Source organism: Sceloporus undulatus, chromosome 2 (assembly GCF_019175285.1).
Source record: "Sceloporus undulatus isolate JIND9_A2432 ecotype Alabama chromosome 2, SceUnd_v1.1, whole genome shotgun sequence".
NCBI classification, from domain to species: Eukaryota; Metazoa; Chordata; class Lepidosauria; order Squamata; family Phrynosomatidae; genus Sceloporus; species Sceloporus undulatus.
Genome location: NC_056523.1, coordinates 94,730,563 through 94,751,933, shown reverse-complemented (window position 1 = coordinate 94,751,933; position 21,371 = coordinate 94,730,563). Strand labels below are relative to the sequence as shown.

The 21,371-nt window shown below is 38.0% G+C and overlaps 1 protein-coding gene across 19 annotated transcripts in view; it reads right to left on the bottom strand.

Moving 5' to 3' along the window:
* The window catches only part of LOC121921570 (collagen alpha-1(XXIII) chain-like), a 445,373-nt gene that overhangs the window by 56,662 nt on the left and 367,340 nt on the right, over nt 1-21,371 (bottom strand). For all 19 annotated transcript variants that reach the window (XM_042449818.1, XM_042449815.1, XM_042449821.1 and 16 more), the window contains 3 exons: nt 12,805-12,831; nt 12,335-12,361; nt 11,469-11,495 (listed from right to left, as the gene is read on the bottom strand). In XM_042449818.1, the coding sequence (XP_042305752.1) occupies nt 11,469-11,495; nt 12,335-12,361; nt 12,805-12,831 (81 nt within the window). The remainder of the gene's footprint in view (nt 1-11,468; nt 11,496-12,334; nt 12,362-12,804; nt 12,832-21,371) is intronic.

Sequence of the window (21,371 nt, the reverse complement as noted above, 5' to 3'; positions counted from 1 at the left end):
ATCAGAACCCTAACTCTGAAAGCCATATGACATATCTGAAAAGTTCCAGCTTGGAAAATTTCCTTACTGATTAAAGGCAGTAAGTATAAAATAACAATAAATGATTTAAACCCTATTAGATTTTGTAGTAGATATATTTTTTAAAATCTGTTATTTCATGGATATTCCACTTAGGATATTCATGAAACAGGTACACTAAAGCTATTACCATAAAAAACAGATTACTGACAATTTGTTATGCTTTTAACTCTTAGACAAAAAAAAATTCCACAAAGGCTCAGGAGCATTCTGTAGGGTGAAAGTCTTGTGTGCAGTGATTCTCTCAATATTATGTACCATGTATGAAATTCAGAACATGACATGTAGAAGTTATCAACTTACAAGTTTATCTGAGTGCAAAAACATGAGTCATGAAATTATGATATTAACATGAGGTTATGGTGAATGGCTAAGCTAAAATCACAAATTAGAAATACAATTCAGAAAGTTAAAAATTCAACCAATTTTGGTAAATAGCCTGGATAAATTTTTCATAAAGGGACAGTGAATTCAGAAAGTTGTAAAGTGAACCAGTGTGGTGTAATGGTTTGAGTGTTGGACTAGTACTCTGGAGACCAAGGTTCAAGTCCTTACTCAGCCATGAAGGCACAGTGAATCAAGAAAGAGTAAATTTGTAAAGAGAACCATTGTGCCATATGGTTTGATTGTTGAACTAAGAGCCCGTACAGACAGGCCAAAATAAAGCTGCTTCAGGTCACTTTGAAGGTATGCTGTTTAAATTATGGATGTGTCCTAAGAGGCCAGAAGCCATGCCAAAGCCACACTCCGGTCCTAAGGGCTGGAGCACAGCTTTGACGCAGCTTCTAGTCCATTAAAATGCCTGTGTCATTTAACAGTGTACCTCCAAAGTGACCTGAAGCAACTTTATTCCGGCCTGTCTGTACAGGCCCTGAGACTCTGAAGACCAGGATTCAAATCCCTGCTCAACCATGGAAGCCCACTAAGTAACCTTGGACAAGTGACATTCTCTCAGCCTCAGAGGAAAGCAATGACTAGTTCCCTCTGAACAAATCTTTCCAAGAAAACTGCATGATAGATTTGACTTAGAGTTGCCCTAAGTCAGAAATGACTTGAAGACACACAACAATAAAATAAAAAAAAAGGAAGGAAGGAAGGAAGGAAGGAAGAAAAGAAAGTGGTTTAGATTTCTCACTCACAGAGCTTTAAACACTGAAGAAAAAGACTAGGAGAGATACTTTAAAACACTTAGGAGGAAATACTAGAACATAGTTCTTATACACAGTGGCTAAGATAGCAAGTCTGTGTTGGGAATCCCCCGCTGCTGACTACAAATAGTGACTCTCACCATGATCTGTCAGAATTCCATGCAGTGGGATTAATGTATATGATCATGTGAGTCACCATTTACAATCTACTTTCTTAGCCTATTTGCTCTTTGTGAATACTAATTGAAGAGTCCACTGTTTCAAAGTATGTAGACATGTTGGACCTAAAGAAACACATTAACCTATTTTTTCTGTTATAAATTTCAGGCAGAATTGTCATTGTTGACAAGATGCAATAGGTGTCAGTGGCAAATTAGACTTAACACTTTATTTACAGGAAAGCCTGCTACTTGTGATTCTAATTTCAAATCATTGTGTGGATTGATAATTCTCTGTGGATGCTTTATAGTGTTGTTAAAATGGGAAATAATTCTGATTTTGGCTGTCATGGCACTTCAGTTGTTTTTGATTTAAAACTCTCTTAGATTGTAAAAGAACAGAAGAGTAAAAGAGAAGTGAGAGAAATTATCAGTTCTTAAATCAGGAAATTAAAAAGGAAAAAATAAATAACGTCACAAGAAAACACAGCAAGCCAGAGGATTAAAAGCAATTCTACCTTAAGGATACGTCGGCTAAAAATATGCTGGTCAGAGAGAAATCCATGACTGAGGCGAGGAAAAGCCATCTAGTCAATGTGTGGCAGGAAAGACAAAGAGGTCAAGACAAATGTTATGAAGATGGCAAAATGGTAAATATTCAGTCAGCATTATGTAAAAGAGGGATTCCAGTATAGAACAGTTGGTATCACATGATGAAATAATAATCAACAATCAAAAAACAGAAATAATTGCTTTCAAGACAAGTGTCATCAGAAAGTTTTTCACAGATTCAACATAGCCAAAACTTCAGCACTACAAAAATAAAATCACTACTTCATAGATTACAGTTTTAAGATATTTCATACAACTTTATCAAGGGGTGACATGAATGACTTTACTTCAGCAATTAGGATTCTGTAATATTTGTTCATTAGCAACTAACACACCTCTGTTGAGGCACAATCCAAACAATATGTAAGCTTTTAAATACTGAGTTACCATAGCTATATATGGGCACATTTAAATGTTCTCCATTTCCAGTAGATATTGATACAATCAATTTTCATACTTTTCTAGCAAGTTTAGTAAATCTAGTATCAAATATTAGCTCTCTGGAAATCATCAGAATTTTATGGTTTCAAACCACTTGTACAATGACACTTTTGCCACTTGCGGACTGAGATGTCCGCAAACTTGTTGCACCAGGAGAAGAAATGGGGGTGACAAATGGAACTGCCATCTTCTGTACATGTTTCTCCCTCCCTTTGCCAGAGGAGGAGAGAGGCTCACAGTGTGCAGCTCCTAATAAAGTCATACAGTCATAGAATCAAAGAGCTGGAAGAGATGAGAAGAGTAATCCAGTTCAACTCTCTGCCATGCAGGAATACACCATCAAAGAACTTCTGACAAATGGACATCCAACCTCTCTTAAAAAACCTCCAAAGGAGTCTCCACTACACTCCAAGGCAACATGTTCCACTGTTGAACAGCTATTATCATAAAGAAGTTCTCTCTAATGTTAAGGTGGAATCTCTTTTCCTGTAGTTTGCATCCATTGCCCTGTATCCTGGTCTCTGGAGCAGCAGAAAACAGGCCTGCTCCCTCCTCAATATGACATCCCTTCAAATATTTTAACATGTCTATCATGTCATGCTAGAGGCCATCTCTGCACAAAGCTGGCTATTTTCTCAATATCTGACTCTAAGGGGTTTCAAAACCTAGGACCTAAGGGAAGAGTGAGTTGGAAAACCACCTATGCTTTCCTCTGACTAAGTACATTCCTAAGCATATACAGTATGTTTATAAACAATACATGCACAATTATGAAACAAAGCTCCATGGAGCTCAGTGTAACACTTATATCATATTAAAAATGTGAAAGGGAATGTTTAACTACTTGAAGATATATTTATTTATTGAATTATATCCTATCTTTCTCCTAAAATGGGATTCAAGGCAGCAACATAAAATCCTAAACATACTTCTTAGGAACTAAAGCCCTGTTCAGACCGGCCATTAAGGCTGGCCTTAGGGTGGAGTTGGGGCATTGTGCCCACATGACGCACACCCCAACTCCACCCTCAGGGCACCATGACGCTATGCACTGCTCCATCTGGCCCTGCATCCATACGACACAGCACCGAAGGAGCGTCGCCAAGTTGCAGCAACATGGCTATGGTGTTTTTTCCAGGGCACAAAAAGGAGCTACTTTTTGCAGCTACTTTTTGTACCTTGGACAGGCTGGATCAGGGCTGTGGCATGTGGCCCCAATCCAGCTGAAGAAGCTGTTTGTACAGCCCCTAAGCTTCATGAAACTTAGTCAGGCCTTCACTGGAGTAAATATGTACAGAATTGTACTGCATGATATTTGTATCTGAACTCAGAGCTAAATTCTAAAACTGTTCACAGGCTGTCAACTGCAATAAATCCCATTTACATCCAAGTATGTTAAACTCTAAAATAAAGTGTAACCTGAGTTACTGTACATACTTGTAAGTGGCTTAAATATAGAAAAATATCAGCTTGGCAAATATGCCACCCTACCCTTTCGAATAAGCCTAATGTATGACAGCCAAGGGAACCTAATACATCTGCTTGATGTATTAGACAGGAAATGATTTCTGTATATGGCCATGAAAGCTTTCCGTAATGCTCCTCTCCCTCTCAAAATAAAAGGAAAATGAAGGAGATGAAAGCAACTCTAATTTGTATGTATTACCCATATCAAAAGTTAAGGGTCCCTCCCCCCAGTATATGCACTGCTTGGTTGCAATCCTATATCCCTTTAGAGGTAGCACCACTGAATGCAGTATGACTCACTAGACACATACATGACTGCATGGCCTGGAGTTACTGTAAGTGTTTCAGCCCAATGAGATTATCACACAGGGCCTATTCAGCAATAATTGAGGTAATTAAATCAAAAAGCAACAGTAGCAATACAGCACTCAATAGTTTCACAAACTCTCGCTTTCGTGCGATTGCTTTCACATATACCTGTGACTGAATCATTAGTACATTGGCATTGTTCATTTTGCTCATGCGTCCTTGCCTCCCGCAGTCCCTTTAAACCAGGGTTGTTTCCTGTAGTCCCTTTGAAGTTTAAAGATTCTGGGTTGCTTGTTTACTACAGTTCCTTTTTAAATGTGCTAAACGTGTTGTAAACGTGCTGCGTCTCAAAAATCAGTTTCACAAAAACTGTCTTTTTCTTTTGTTGTAATAGCAATAGCAATAGCAAGTACATTTCTATACTGCTTATCAGTGCACTTAAGCACTCCCTAAACTGTTTACAATGTCTAAGCCAATTGCCCCCAACAAGCTGGGTACTCATTTTAGCAACCTCAGAAGGATGCCAGGTTGAGTTGACCCTGAGCCCCTGGCTGGGACTGAACTCACAACCTTGTGGTTTGTGAGTGAGTGGCTGCAGTACAGACGTTTAACCACTACAACACCAGGGCTCCATACTTAACAAACAAAATTCTCCCCCATTCATTAGCAAATAAATGTTCTTAAATGTACTTTAATATAATATTGAAACTACTGAATACATAGATGGTGATACTGACTTGCCATTAACTACTGGAGTAGTCAATATTATCACTACCACCACAACACTTACTAGAGGAGCCTTTTACATCTGCTGGTGCTCCATAGACTTTGGGAGTACAATTCCCATAATTCTTGCCAACTGGCCCTGTGGCTCCACTTTCATCCCCCCCCCCCACCTTTATTTCCCCTCCAGCCAAATGGAAGGGAAGGGGGAAAAATCAAGGCCGTGAAAGAAAATATATAAGAGGAAAGACTGTTAACTAAAAGGGACATTGTAACAAATTGTAACATTGCAACAACAGAGGCATTTAAAAATGAAAGTGAACAGTCCCTTTAAAGTTTAAAGATGCCGGGTTGCTTCCTGCAGCCCATTTAAATTTTAAAAATCCCACATTGATTTTCCAATAGGGTGAATGAAAAATGATTAGTTTTCTCACACTGCTATTGAGAAGCCATTCCCGGGAATTCCCGGTGAATGGTTTGTTGCTTGAGCATTGCTGGTAATTCCTGGGAGAAGTTTCGATTGAGCGTGACATCATCTAAAAATCTTCTGTGTGATCATCCTGGCATTTTGCCTTTTCCTTCCTCCTTTCCCCCCATGTGATAATCTCCCAAGACTAAGCAAACTGGATATAGAATATGAACCAGAAACATAGAATTTGGCACCCAAAGCACTGATGCCTTCTTTTGATATAAAGATGAAATAATTTTATGTACTGCCAAGGAAGAATTGCTAATTGCTTACATGGATTTGGATGAGGATATCTATAAAGTGACAAGCAGTTTGTGGTATATGCAACACAGATTATATTTTCTTACAAACTCATTCCCTCCCTTGTCTGGAGGCAAGTTTAATTGGCTTGAATGTAGACTGCTTTAGTTTAGTGTTCAAATGGTTCAAAACAGAACATGGTGATGTAAGGGCATATTAAAATCCCAATTCTACAATTTCCCCCCCGATATAACTGCTAGCAGAAAGGCAACACTATTTTATCTACCAACCAACCTTTCTATAAATCTATCAACCTCTCTCTAAGGCCTGTCTATCTATACGTCAATTGGACAACAACTCATATGACTAGCTCTACCAGGATAAACACACTTGGAAAACAACTTGCCATGAATTAAGTAATGAAGTTGGATGCATAAGCATGTCAAATTTAACCTCTTTCCACATCTCAGTTCTATCTACTCTGACAGCAGAGGACCCAGAACCCGATAGCTTTCCAAACTGTGCCTTGAATTTCATTTGGTTCTTGAAACTCAAGAATTTGAATTTCAGATCAACACTGTTATGGTGATGTCAAAATCAGCATTAGTCTAGTTTGCTGGGTGGAGGCATTGCATTAGCAATCGATGCCCAACATATTGCTGACTTTTTGGAAATACATGGTTTGGGGTTACAAATGGTTTGAAGTTCCATCTCAACAGGGTTTTTCCATACAGAAATATTTTGTTTCCTAGTAAATATCAGTTACATTCATTTCAATCTGATTTTAAATATAGGCAACAATAATATTTTTATTTGATGTTATAACCATGCTGCATAATTTTCCTGTTTCCAACACTTTCATTAAATATACTTAAATGAATACCTGTCAAAAGACATTATACATTACATATTTATTGTCAGTTCTAACTTTTCTTTGAATGTATGTAGAGACATGATTTCTATACAGTCAGCAACAAGATGCATTCTGACATTTGCCAAAGCTCTCTGTAAGTTAACAGTAACACTTTGCTCTCAAAACTTCCAGAATTTGAGACAGTTACCTCTGGGTTACATTTTGGGAACTGTAGTCCAATAAGTAATTTCCTCCAGTTCTGAACAACTCAACTTTCCTGCAAATGTTTTATATGCCAGCCAGAATTCAGATCCAAAAAAGAACTAAGCAATTCTAGCAAAATCTTAAGACCCCTTGTCCTGGTTGTTTTTACAGTCTTCATTAAAACATATTCTTGGTTGAAACAAGAGGCTAAAGGGCGGGTGGGGTATAAATACAGTAAATAAAAAATAAGTGTCCCCTTGATAATTTATGAACGCAGACATTTTTGGTTTTCTTTGACTGCCATGTATAGGCAAGAAAAACTTACTGGACATAAACACCACTACTCTGGATTTAAAGAAAAAGAAGGAAAATTTGCACTGAAAATTTTATAGCTGAAATGTTGTACTGGGAAGCACATGAGCATGCGCACGTACACACATTTTGGCACAATATTTTTTTCACAATAGAAGTTTTATCAAACAGACCAGTTCAACTGTTCTAGTACTAGCACAACCAGGTTGTGACATGCTTAGAGAAAATTATGTAATTTCTATTTTAATTAAATGATTACACATTTCCTGAAAACTGATCTCTTTAGAAAACTGGTTCTTTCAGGAGCATTAACAGCTGTGAAAGGCTGCTTCTTTACTGTCACTGCCTAAAATCTGAAATAATGCATCCTTCCATTGTAAGCCAGGAAGCAACTTTAGGAAATAAAGTCTACTGCTCATGCTAAGGAAAAGATACTGCCCAGTTTGAGGAAGTAAAAATAATTCAGGCTAGATGGTGTTTCAGGAAAGAATGTCCTTGGGATTGGAAGAGAAAACAAGAGGACAGAAGAGCCAAATAAATGTCCTAAAAATCCAGACATGAATGAATGTGTGTATATGTGTGAAAAACATGAAGAGAAAGAGAAAGAGAGTGGAGATAAATAATAGAGAGAGAGAATCAAACTGTTAGGACTATAATCTGTTTAGTTAACAATCTTGCTGAGCAACTAGTGCTTTGTTTTCTCAAGTGGTACAACACGTTTAAGAAACTGGGGCATGAACATGTTGCACAATATGAAAGCGTCAAAATACAGTCTGTTTTGTGTATAATTCACAACATCTGGGAACTGTTTGCAATGCTTTTCTTCACAAAAAAAGTCACTTTCTTGATAATCAAGATTCTACTATTCGTGTTTAGCATGTGGTGACAATGGCTGCCTTTTGGGGACAGCTCAGGTACCACCAGTCACTAAACCTCCTTTTGTTTCTATTCTTTCAGGTGTGATCTCATGATCTTACACTGATAACACTTTCTCCATAAACTACCACAAGTTTTCCTATGCGGGTACTTTGTGAAGCATCACATAGGACTGATGAAAGCACCCAAATCCTATTTTATGAGGTGTTTCCAGTTTTTTGTTTTAATCATGCTAATCTGGGGGATGATGTTTTTGAATTACCTTCTGTGAAGACTACCTTGTAGCTGGGAAATCTGGGACCTGCCACATTCTAGGCAATCTGGTTGGTATCAGTACCTCTACTCAGGGAAAATATTTTCCTGAATCCTAAAACTGAAAAGAGGTAGGCCACTTCATTCATTCAGGCCCTGTCTGCATGGGTCAGGATACCCCAGGGACAGTCCAGAATATCCTGTTGCCTGACCTGCCCCCATTACCTGGTCTTCCATTCCCACATCACTGTGGCTGTCTGTGTGGGTATCCAGCTTACCAATTGGTGGATTGACCACTATTTCAGATTGCTCACTTCTAAGGTCACAACAAGGTGCTCAGTGTCAATTATATACCTGGGCATCTCATTCTGACCTCAGATTGATGACCCATGGTGGGCATGCAGGGGGGCTCAGTGGGACACCCATGCAGACAACTGCTGTGGTATGAGAACAGAGGGCTTTGGATCTTCCTGAAAGATTCAGAATAACAGGTAACTTTTTAAAATGTATGTTAAGAGGGTTATAGCCCGGGTCTGGTGCAGAATGCTATCCAGACTGTTTGCACCAGAACTGGAGTTTGGGATATGCATAGTTCAAACAGGATGATGCCAGAATGGTGATGATGGAGGAATGGGCCTTTTGGACTATATAGATGACCTCAGTAGTGAGGAAACGGCATATTCTTAGGGATACTTTAATCCTAATTTCTAGTATGTACATTCGATAATAAATAACAACCCTCCATGAAATCTTGGAACAAATTAAGTTAAGGAAGAATAGGAAAGACCCGCTTGTCTTTGGTAAAGACCATGGAGGAGTTAGTTTTGGTGTTCTGGTGAAGAACTGACAAAAGGAAGAGGAGAAATGGTGAATGGATTTCTGTGTGACATGAACAGAGTGCTGATGTTACTCTGGCTGTAGCATGCTTAGAAAAAATGTGCTTTAATACCAAATAGAGAAGCTTAGATTTTATTTTGTGTAGAGGTAAGCAGTATGTATGTATGTATGTATTTAATATCCCACCTTTCTCCTGATATGGGACCCAAAGCATCTTACAGTATAAAATAAATACATTTAAACACATTAAATACATTAAAAATATAGTTCTCTGATTATAAGTTTGTGGGAACAGGAGAGTCAGCAGCAAAGGGAAAGCACTATGCATTTGCACAGAGGTTGTCTAGAATTGTTGAATTGTTATTTTGTGTGTAAGAACTCTGTGTATTCACTGACCAATACTAAGGTAGGCACTTCATACTATTTCTCAGTGTTCTTTATCTGTAAACTGGGAGTGGTGCTTTCTAAACAGAATAAATGAAGTACAGTGCACATAGGGCCATTCCATGTATTTGTTTTTCTTTGCAGCATGTAGTTACATTCACTACTATTATCACCTAGAGCTGTCTGCATGCAGTTTAATTTCCAGCTTTCTCTTAGTGTCAACTCTGAGTCTGTGGCTGCATCTGCACTCCAGAATAAATCCACTTTGACACCTCTTTAACTGTCATGGATCAGTGCTATGGAATTCTGGGATTTGTGGTTGTGATACCAGACCTCTCTGACAGAGAAGGCTAAATATCACACAAAAATACAAATCCTAGAACTGCATAACATTGAGCCATGGCAGTTAAAGTGGTGTCAAACTGCTTTATTTCTACAGTGCAGCCTTAATTATCAATATCTACAATGCGTTGAGGTCACCCAGCCTGATCCTTCTCCTTGATCCATCCACTGAAACAAATGAAAGACCTCATTCTTTACCTGTGAAAGGTTGAACAATATATAAATATAAATGGCGGTGGATATTACTATTTCTAAATCGTATTCTTCAAAAACAAAGTCCATGATTTGAAGAACAATTGATTAGACTGCTGCTTCTATTTGTGCTTTTCCCCTCCACCACATTTTCAAACAAACATCTTTGTTCATACAGGCCACAAAACATACTTATACTTGAAAATAAAAGCTGAGTTCCTCAGAACCCTACCAGCAGCCTGCAGTCCACTGACCAAAGCTGTCCAGCCTATTTTATATTTTTCCAGATGAGCTTTTAATCATTTTTTCCTTTTGTTGTTAAAATTCAATCCTGTTAAGATAGAGGTTCTGGCCCTATTTATCAGCTGACTTCTGATCTATTACTTCACTCCTTTCGGGATTAAAAGCAATATGCTTCAAAGTAATTTCCAGAACACCTCATCAATTTCATTTCATTTTACAAAAAACACTAGGATGTTATATCACTCAATGCTCGTTTTTCATTTATATGCACACAAAGACACTTAATAACATTGATTGCGAATCCCTATGGAAAGGGGTGGCTGGGAAAAAGGATAATGTTTTGCCTAGAAACAATAAAAATAACTTTTTTGTTCACTAAAGACAGAAACATGTAACTCTGTCTACTGATCTCAATCCCACTCCAGTAAAATTATACTCAGTGAAAATCGGTTTTGCCTAGAAACAATAAAAAGTATTTTTTTGTTCACTAAAGGCAGAAACATGCATCTCTGCTGATCTCAATCCCACTTCAGTAAAATTATACTCAATGAAAATCAGTCAGAGTAAGGATGTCCATATGCCAGTTCATGCTGCTTTAAGAAAAGTTCATTCATTTCTTTTATAGTTAAATGAAGCAATCCTCCAATGGCTAAATACCAAGAAAAGAAAAGATTAAATGAGATCACAATCAATTTTGCCATTGCTTTATGCTTCTTCTCTGTCTTAAAATTTCTTCAGTTTAAATTAATATAAATTGGGATTTTTATATACATGCAAAGCATTTAAGGTGCTGAACTTCCATCTGAGTTAACACCATTGTCATCTTCTTTTTAAAACACAGTAACATCAGTGAACATCATTGAAAAGCTCTGTAAACTCATAAAAAATAGGTTCTAGAGAAACAATGTAACAGGAAGGAATGAAGGAATGAAGAGGAAGTGTAGGGAGAGAAAAAGAATAATCTTAGATTACAGTTTGACTACAGTTGCGGAAGGGAATTAAGGAATTAACAGTGCAATTATATATATTTCTACTGAGAAACAAACTCCACTGATTTCAGTGACATTTACTCCCAGAGAAAAGCATACAGGATTGCAGCCTAACCCACCTTTGAGGAAATCTACTCATCTAATTTTGTCATGTTAGTTTGAATACTTTCTTTAAAATTTGAGTAAAGAGGCTTTGATGCAGTTATGATCCATGTACACACATTTCCCTTTTCACTTTTCCCACTGTATTCACACAGAAAGACATGTACATTCTTCACTCAGTGTTGCTAAATATTCATGTGAATTCCAGACAGGTTCATAATTATTAATGGTACTTACTCGTGGGCCAATGTCTCCTTGATCACCCTACAAAAGAGAAAAGCAATTATAATTCCTTCTCTTTTAAATGTATTTACTATTGCTGTGTCACTTGGATAAATCAATTTCTTCCACGCAAAGTAGAAAGTGCCACCAACTAAGCAAAAGGAAGAGGTTTCATGAACTGATACTTGACTTTGGCCTCAGTTCTTTGATATCCTGGAGATTTGTCACACATTTGATATATAGGTCAGCATCAATCTTTAGTTTTAAAGTTTGCTGTTTAACTCAAGAATGATTTTTCATTGAAAAATAAAAGGTATGCATTTATCATAGAATCATAGAATAATAGAGTTGGAAGAGACTGCAAGGGCCATCTAGAAAGTTGTTATATACATATCGGCTGTCCAGGAAAGTAGACAAACATGTTTTCTTGAGATAGAATCAACACAAGTCACGGGTCCTAGTCAATGACATTTTGAATTTAAGTAATCAAATTAGGCTTTACACTATCAGTATAGTGGGTATATAAAAAGGTCAACTGTACTAGCCAGGGGTTCCTCTCATCTAAGAGATTCCACTACAATGGAAGTCTAGCACACTCTAAACTGGACACACAACATCCCATGATATACTTATTTCTTTGCTTTGTCCTGAGGCTGCTCTGCTGTTAAGTGACTGTGTTGTTGATTTTCAGAGTCTGGGCTGAATCAAGAATCAGCTTAATGTGCCTTGGTGGAGTGAAATTACTGCAGTTATGCTCAGAGTGCTAGCCATTACATTTGCAAATATAGGGACATTGATTTAAATTACACCATTGAAAATCCTCTTACTAAAAAAGAAAGTCAGAAAAGCTTTTAAGAGAATGTTTGGAGTAATTAGCTCACCTTATCCCCCTTGGGTCCTGGAAGCCCCTGTAGAAATTGACAAGAAAATAATAAGCATGTTGCTCATTAATCTACACACAACTTTCCTTCAGCTCTCTCAGAATATTTTGAGAACTGAGTCCAATATTAGTATATTAAAATGGTATGTGCTTCTGCTGACAATTCCAGGCACATTGTTCCATTTCTCCTTTCTGGTTTTCCAGTCCCTGTCAACAGTCAGCCAGAATTCCACTCCAAATTGGCGTTTCAATTTATAGTCCTGTTTATACTTGTTTTAGGGTCTTCCTCTTCTTCTGTGTACCCCCCTATACTTTCTGTGTATATTTGCAATCAAGCTTATCTCTCTTCATTAAGAAGAGTACAATCTACCTAATGGTAGATGCATAATGACATTTTATTGCATCTTATTTTCTATTGCACAATAGTATACAAGCTAATATCATATATTTGTAACTTAGAGCACTACTTACTGGCTTGCCATCCAGTCCAAGGGGGCCCTAAAGCAAAAGAAGAAAAGAAAGGGTGACAAAAGCTTAATTTATACAGGAACAGAATCTGTGTTCCCTACCTCCAAACTATAGGGCATCTTCATATGTTCAGCAAAAAAGGGTGCACCAAGGGCACCTTAAACTTTGTACTATAATTCTGAAAGTCTCTTTCAAGGTCAGTAGTCTTCAGGTTCAGTAGCTATGGGGGGGCAGTCTAGTCATAAGGGATGGCTATGGAGAAGGTCAGAGGAAGCTATGAACTAGCAAACCCAAAATGCAACAGGTGTTGTGGTTTGCAATTTTTATTGAGGGAAATTATAGTTGTAAAGTGGATAAATCCAATGGGAAGGTGAGTTTGCAGAATGAGTGCAATGAGGTAAGAGCAGAGATTATACAATTGTCACTAGAACATTGTTCATTTCATGTTTATAAGTTTCTTGTAGCCAAATCCCACACACTAATTGTAAGATGAATGGATGTACTACCTAGACAACATAATATATTTACCTTACATAGAGAAAGACTGCACTTTTTGAATGCTGGCAAATAGGGATGTGCTCACAACAGAAGTGAAAGTTTGAAGGAAGACTAACAAGAAACAAATGTGCATTTCATTAAGTAAAACAAGGGGGGCATGTGGGAAATGTCTCCATGTATTTTATTTAGGAAGGTGCCGAATTACTGAGCAATACTTTGGCTGTTTTCAAAGCCCAGCCCAACATCCTTTTGTAATACTTGACAAAATGGAAACCAGTTGGTCTGCTCATGCAATAGTTGGTACCCATCCTTTAATGCATAACTTAATTTGCAGACTGTACCTCATTATATCTCCTTAGTCATTCAAAAAAGATTAATGACTAGCAGTAAAAAGCAGGGTTGTCATATTTCCCAGAAATGCAAGCAATATCTGGATTCAAGGAAATCCCGCTTAGATTCAATGCTTTTATTTATTTATTTATTTATTAAAAAAGTCAAATTTTCCAGTTGCACTAAAAACAGGGAAATGTGCGGATCTCCTGGTACTTAGTAAGAAGTCATTTATCTGCCCTCTATTCTTTTCTTTGCTCTGGAAAATGACTCCTAAACACTATCCGCTATTTAACCTTCACTCATAATTGTAAAAGGGCAAATGAAGTACATTAAGAGATGGTATATGTAAACCCACTAACAATATAATGTAGTATTTGTTTGCTACCTCTCTCTGTTCCCTTCACTTTTATTTATATAATACTGAAGAAAGGGATATTGAAAAGGTTTTGTGTCCTTTTCTTTGTCACTATGATCAATAAGGACTTAGGGATAGAAAGACGATTGATTCCCAGGTTGGGAAAAAGGGTTTCCTGACAGGGAGAATAATAGAGCCGTGAGAATTTTGTAAAATTTTCTCCCAGTATTTGAATATCACTAAGTGTTTCTCAGCACTTATTCTCTTTGCAGAAAATGGACTTCTGGTACAGAAAACACAGTTTTCAGTAAAGAAAACCTGTTTTCTGCAAAAGAAATCAGGGCTGTTGATTTATTTTACTTTTGCTTAAACCTCATTTTTTTTCTCTGGAGAATACAGTAATTCTTTCACAACCTTTGGAACATTTTAACATTTTATACATGAATACTCATTTTCTGCTGTGTTGGGGAGGAAAAACACCCTAATTATTCATCTTCTCATGTTAGGACAAAATAGTCAAGGATTTCCATCCCTATGGGGACTGTCATTCTGTTTCTCATTTCACTTTTAGTCTCTGATTTACTCTCTGATTTACTATTTGTTTTTAATTAAAAACCATTTTAAAAGAAGATATAGGTGCAAAATGATGATTAGTGCTAGCTGTCAGATCAAAAAAGGTTACAATATTGGACAACAGAAAGCTGGTTATTGTTAGGTTATTGTTAAGCATTATGAAGCAGGGGTGTTTTCATTCAAGGGATTGGTTTCAATGGTGGCTAAATGTTCCTGCATTTGATGCCTTAAGCACTGGTTGTGGATCATTTTTTGCAAAACAAACCTCCTATATGTTCCACTATATACTGATTTTATTCATTTAAAGCATGGTATACAGCAGAGGTGGGCAAAATGCATCCCTCCAGATGATGTTGGACTGCAACGACCAGCATGCCTCATCATTGCCAATGTTGGCTAGGGCTGATGGGTACTGCTCCAACATCTAGAGGGCTGTACTGTACTTTGTCTGGACCTAGGACCCTTTCAACTACTCAAATACTGTATTTGGCAAGGTACTACAGCAAGGATTTTGTTCAGTAAGGTGTGTGTTGTGTGCCTTCAAGTCATTCCCAATTTATGGCAACCTTAAGGCAACCTATCATGGGGTTTTCTTGGCAAGATTTGTTCATAGGTGGTTTGCAATTGCCTTCCTCTAAGACTGACAGCATATAACCTGCCCAAAGTCACCCAGTAGATTTTAAGGTTGAGCTGGGAATCAAATTCTGCTCTCCAGAATCCTAGTCCAACACTCAAACCATTACAGTACAGACTGTGAATTCAAAATACAGTGTGCCAGTGCCATATGTGGGCACACTATATGTGGTTTTACCCTTACACGGAAGGTTAAGCCTCTGGAAACAGTGGCACATGCACACACACATGCTTGCACCCATGGCTTGCGCATTGTGCTGAACACGGGAGCGCTACCCCATTGAAACAAATGAGCATACATGTTTTTCCCCATATGTGGGGAGGGTCCGGAACATATCCCCTGTGTATGAGGAGGGCCCACTACACCCTTCCCTAAACTGCAAATCTGAGAATTTCTTAAGAGACTACCATCACAGTTAAAGTGGACTCATAGTGCTATAACTGGGCAGTGTGAAAGAGCCCTTGTTGAACAACATGTCATTAACAAAGATACCTATGGACAAATATTAGCTGAAGATATACAAACAGCTGTTTGGCTGTTTAGCCTTGTAGATTGTTAAATGTTGGCCATTGTTGCATATTTTGCTTGTCTTCTATTGCTTTTTTGTTGTTGTTGCAGCATTTTCCTTTAAATTATTGGGCTCAGATTCTGTAAAGTAGCTTTTATGCAAGTGAATCTGTGGAAGACAAAGGCGTTTTCTCATTTAGTTACACCCTAGATCTTTTGCACTTGGCTCAAATGAAGCACATTCTCTATTTGGAATGTAGTAAAATTCTATATCAATTATTTTCTGTTATGTATTCTGTATAATTGGTCATTAGTATCTACAGGGATTCCATTCTGGAGTTTCCTATGGATGCAAATAAAATAAAATAAAAATAAAAAATAAAATAAAAAAATGGAGGACCACAGGTGCCATGGTTTACAAGGGATGTGGATGCATGCATGCACAGCCATGCGGGGTAATGGGGCTTGCTGTCCATGGATGCTTACTGTGGATGGCAAGCCCGCAGTTGGCGGTGGGCAAGCTGTATAACTATTGTTTTATAATTTTCTGAAAGATACAATTCAGTGTCTCCAGGGAAAAAATCCATACAAGTCTTGTCCTATGAAAACTGAATCTCCATGGCATAGGATTTACACTGTATTTTTTATTGAATTCATGAAGAAATAGAATTTATAATATTTTAGGGTCTCACAGCAGAAATGTTATTCCGCAGTAGATCAACTGGACTTATGTATAGATAAGTGAAATATAGGATTTCTGCCTGAACCTTTTCTTAGTTATGGCAGGTTTTGCATACTACCAGAGTGGGAAACAGCTGCTTTGTGGTTGATGTAACTTGTAATTGCTTGGTGAGCTGTTCTTTATTTCACATTTTCTGATGACTGAGATTCAGTTCATTTATGGGTTCTGATGTATATTTAGGAGGGACTGTATATGCTATGAGAGAGAGAGAGAGAGAGAGACCTGTTCTTGAATTTCCCCATGAGTGTTATCAAGTTCAGCATCATATCCTATATCCAGATTTCTGGAATGTTGCATAACAAGATTGAGATACTTTTATAATATAATGACAATAAGTGCTACCATAATGATAGATGCAATGTTTTAAAAGAGTACTGAAGGAAACAGAAGAATTATTGAATTGTAGCAGGATGCAGGACAGCAAAAGGTATGCCACTGAAAGGTCTATATAATGCTTAAGGTATTAAGAGAGGTTAGTAGCAAGAGAAGCCAAAGAACACGCTCACTAAAATCTCACCTACTATACAGAGCTATTTGTAGAAAACATTTGTAGAAAATTTTAAGGTGAATGTGTGTATGAGAGAGTAAGAGGGAACTGTTTCTACCTATATCTAGCAACAACTAAGATATTTATTTGGTTTTTCTTCTGCATTGACAACCAGGATTACTAGCAATTTACAAAGCATCAAGCACTCTCTCCAAGTGCTGGCAGCACAAAAAACTGGGACATTTCGCAACAGAAAGTGATACTCTTATAGAGCACAACCATGTGTGTGACTCATTTATAGAACAGAAAATTACAAGCCAATCTGGACTTTATATAAAATAATGTGAATAGAAGTGTGGGCTTTTCTTAATTTTATTGTTTGCTGCTGACCAGCAGTAGGGATGGAAGTTCTCGGTTTTCCCACTTCCCAACAGATGCTGAGGAAAATGCACCAGTATTTGTTTCCATAATGTTAAAACATTCAGAATCTTTTTAGTCACAAAAGATGGAAAACTCTTTGCAACATTTAAAAACTACACATTTTCAAGAAACTAATGCATTTTACTTGGAACTGAGCAATTTTCCTGATGAACAATCTTGCAGTTGTAGGTCTGCCTTCGGCCATGACAGTTTCATTTTGCACATTCTTTTGAGAAAGTGGGGCAAGACAGCACAGAAATGGGAGTGTAATAAATAGGAGTGTATTGGGTACTGGAGTTTTGGCGCTTGTTTTCTAGTCTTGCTTGATAGAAGGACCAAGGCATACAGCAAAATCACTATCAATCCCCCTATGTCCTCTGGTCTAAGAAAGACCAAGCAATGGACTCTTTGAGCTTTGAAATTGAGACTGTGTTTGTGTTTTCTTGACCTACCTACCTGCCTGCCTACCCTGACTCCTTCTCATCACTGCTAATCTGCTTCATCCCCACCAAGGCTGCTGCTCTCCTGCTGCTCCTTCTCTGGCACTCCTTCTCAAACAGAATATCTGATAGCAGGGATGAGAAAGAATTGGGGAATCAGAGTAGGGAAAAAAGATCATGAAAGGAAAGTACAGAGTCCAAGGACTTCAGGGAGCAAGCTATGCAAATAAATTAATAAATAATCTGAGAAAAGCAGTGAATGAAGGGGTGGCAGAAGAGAAACAGCCTTGGTGGGGATGAAGCAATTTAAGGGAGAAAATACCAGTAGTCATAGTTTTCACAGTGCACAACTTTAGCATTCAAGGAATGTCCTTCTCTGTTCTCCCCTTTTCAAGGTTGAACCATTCAGATGCTTATAAAAATTAAACAGTTTTAGTTAACCTAGATGGTCAACTTTGCCTTGGAGAATTGCACTGTATTCCAATTGTTTTAAGACTGCACAGGGTTGACAAAGTTGCGTTGTTTGCTGGCCATGAACAACAGCAACAGAAACTTGCAGGAACCTTTCAAGCATTGTTTTTCTTCCCTTCAGTGCTTCCCAAGTGGTTGAGAACACCAATTTTCAACTACAGTATCAACTGTCCATTCCTTCTCTAAATGGAAACTGAAAAAGGTAGGGATTATGTGTGCTTTCAATTTTTAACAAGCTTTCTAGATGATTATGTTGCATGAAGGGAACCATTTTTCACATAGGATCTGATCCATCTTTTGTATATTATCAAAATTTCTTTGGGAAAACAGTGATGAAGCAGTGCATAAGCATTTAAAGGAAAAAGAGATTACCTTCAAATACTATGTATGTGGCACGTTTCTATTCATGTTCACTTCAAACTGTGTCCACAAGTTTAAAGGGACATATTTCTAAATAAACATGCATATGATTGGACTGAAACCTACTAATTTAGCTACAAATGCCTTATGGAATTTTATAAATGCTGAGTGATTTATGTAGCATATGCAGTATATGTATTCATTTCTTGATGTTAAGCATTTAAATAATAAAAGCATAAACCACCCTTGTACAGAGCTGTTGTAAAACATCAAAATAAAGTTTCAATCAACAGTTGGTGCCAGGCCATGTCTGTGTCCTGAGTGGCTGCATATGGGATGCAGAAAGATGAAATAAATTAAAGCCAATGGAAGTCATTCCATCACTAAGTATCCTCAGATAATCTGGCAATTTTTCATAAAGCCATTTTACATGATGAAGCTGAATTGGGAGAAATCGTTAAATGGAACAACATGGTGGGAGAGTTCATGACATCACCCTTGCTATATGCAACCCTCTCCTGCTATATCAGTCTCAAAACACCCATCTGCAATGCAGATGGAAGGAGATCCTTCTGATATTAACATGGACAGCAAGGAACTTTGGAGTGAATTTAGTGAAGATCCCAGTTCAGAATCTGAGCACCCATACAGACAGGCTAAAATAAAGATACTTCAGGTCATTTTGGAGGTATGCTGTTTAAATGATGCATGTGTCCTAAGAGACCAGAAGCCACACCAAAACCACACACCAATCCTAAGGACTGGACCACAGCTTTGGCACAGCCTCTGCCCCTTAGGACACATGCATCATTTAAATTTCATACCTCCAAAGTGGCTCGAAGTAGCGTTGTTTTGGCCTGTCTGTACAGGCCCTGTGTCTTCTCACATCAGTCACATGGTAGCTACTTATTGGGTGGTGCCTATTCTGAGCAGAGGAGCAGTTCACTGATGTCTCTGATCATGCAAATGAGGCCAGAATCACTGTGGCTATGCGGCTTATAATAATTGCCACCTTAAGTCTAACAAGCACTACACAGTAATCCTGAAACAGTAGCCCTGCTGTTCTAAACAAGACACCTATATCTAATCAGGGTGGTCGTGTGTCCTTTTTTTTAAAAAGAGGCCAGCCCTTTATTTGCAGTGGTTAAGACACTGACTCTGATGATTGCAAGGTTGGCAGATTGGCAGTTTGAAACCCAAGCACTGTGTGATGGAGTGAGCGCCCATCACTAGTCCCAGCTTCTAGCAGTTTGAATGCATGTAAAAGTACAAGAAGATAAATAGGTGCCATTTCAGTGAGAAGGGAAGAGCATTCTCTGGGGCTCAGCATTTAGCCATGCAGGCCACATGATCACGGAGTCGCCTCTGACAACACTGGCTCCCTCAGCTTAGTAACAGAGATGAGCACCACCCTCTACAATCTAGATAGATAGTCTAGACTACATAGTCTTTATTTGAAGGTGTCCTCTGTTTGACTCACCATCTACTTTAAGTATTTTACCACATGATGCTAAAAAGCAGCATTTTAACAGGATAAAAGGATCTTTGGCTGGTACTTATCAAATGATGTCATGTCCATTCCACCCTGCATTCTATTTGTTACTGTAGTACACCTTTTCATTGATGTGCAAACCCCAAAATACTTCTAAATGTTGCCATTATAGTATAACTATTACTGTATAATGCGAAAAGCCTTTTCATTTCACTTCAGGTATTACTACAGTCACATGGCAGGATGGCGCCTGATTTGCCTCCTCCCTCTTACTTGCTATTCCAAAGCAAGCTAACACTGTGCCTGTTGGGTTGTTGTTTTTTAAAAATCTTTGCTGTGTTTGCATACTTGTGGCAAAATGATAAAACAAAAATATTTTAATAGATTTTGCTGTAATTACACAAACACAGCTAAAGTTAAAATAATTAAACCAACAGGCTTGGAGTTAGCTTGCTTCAGAATAGCAAGTGGGAGGGGGAGAGAAGAGAATCAGGCTGCCTCATGGCACTGACTGTTGTAATGCTGGAACTGCAGTGAAAAGTCTTATCACAACCTAGTTTTTCTCAAAGCAGTGTAGTTGAGTAAAAGAATAGAGGAATGATACAATATATTCCAAAGCAATATGTTCCTGTTTCTTTTCATAATGTGATTGCCATGGGATAGAAGGCTGGTGTGATGATGTCCTAAGTTTGACTTTAAAGTAAAGAACTAAAATGAGGGAGGTCAGGGATCTTGAATCTGCCCACTGTAGACACACTGGGTCACCTGGCCAGTCTTTTCCATTCTGGCAAACTGCAAGTCTTTTAAAATGCATCCTCCTTCATCCTCTTTTTTGGTGAAATGTAAGTGGCCATCATAAATTTCAGTGACTGTGCATAAGAAGCAAAAATAGTTATTCTTTCATCTGATTGTTATCACTTTATTTAATTCTTATCTGCTTTTGTAGTTGCTGATGCTCCTGAAAAGCTGCATGTTTTCTCATATCTAATTAACAAATGAAGTCCAAGATCCTACATCACTTCAGTGTATTGTAAAGACTGTATACGGAATACTAATATTAACACAATTTATGTGGATCAGTGGTCAATGCGCATGGCAGACAACCCATGGTGCAATGCTAATGGGTAATGCACAAAGGCAATACACAGAGACAATGAGCATTCCCACACTACTCTGAGTATTTTAATGCACTGCAAACTGGTCTCCTGTCCACAACTCTGGATATAACTGTTGAACATTGTCCAAAAAATTCCACTCT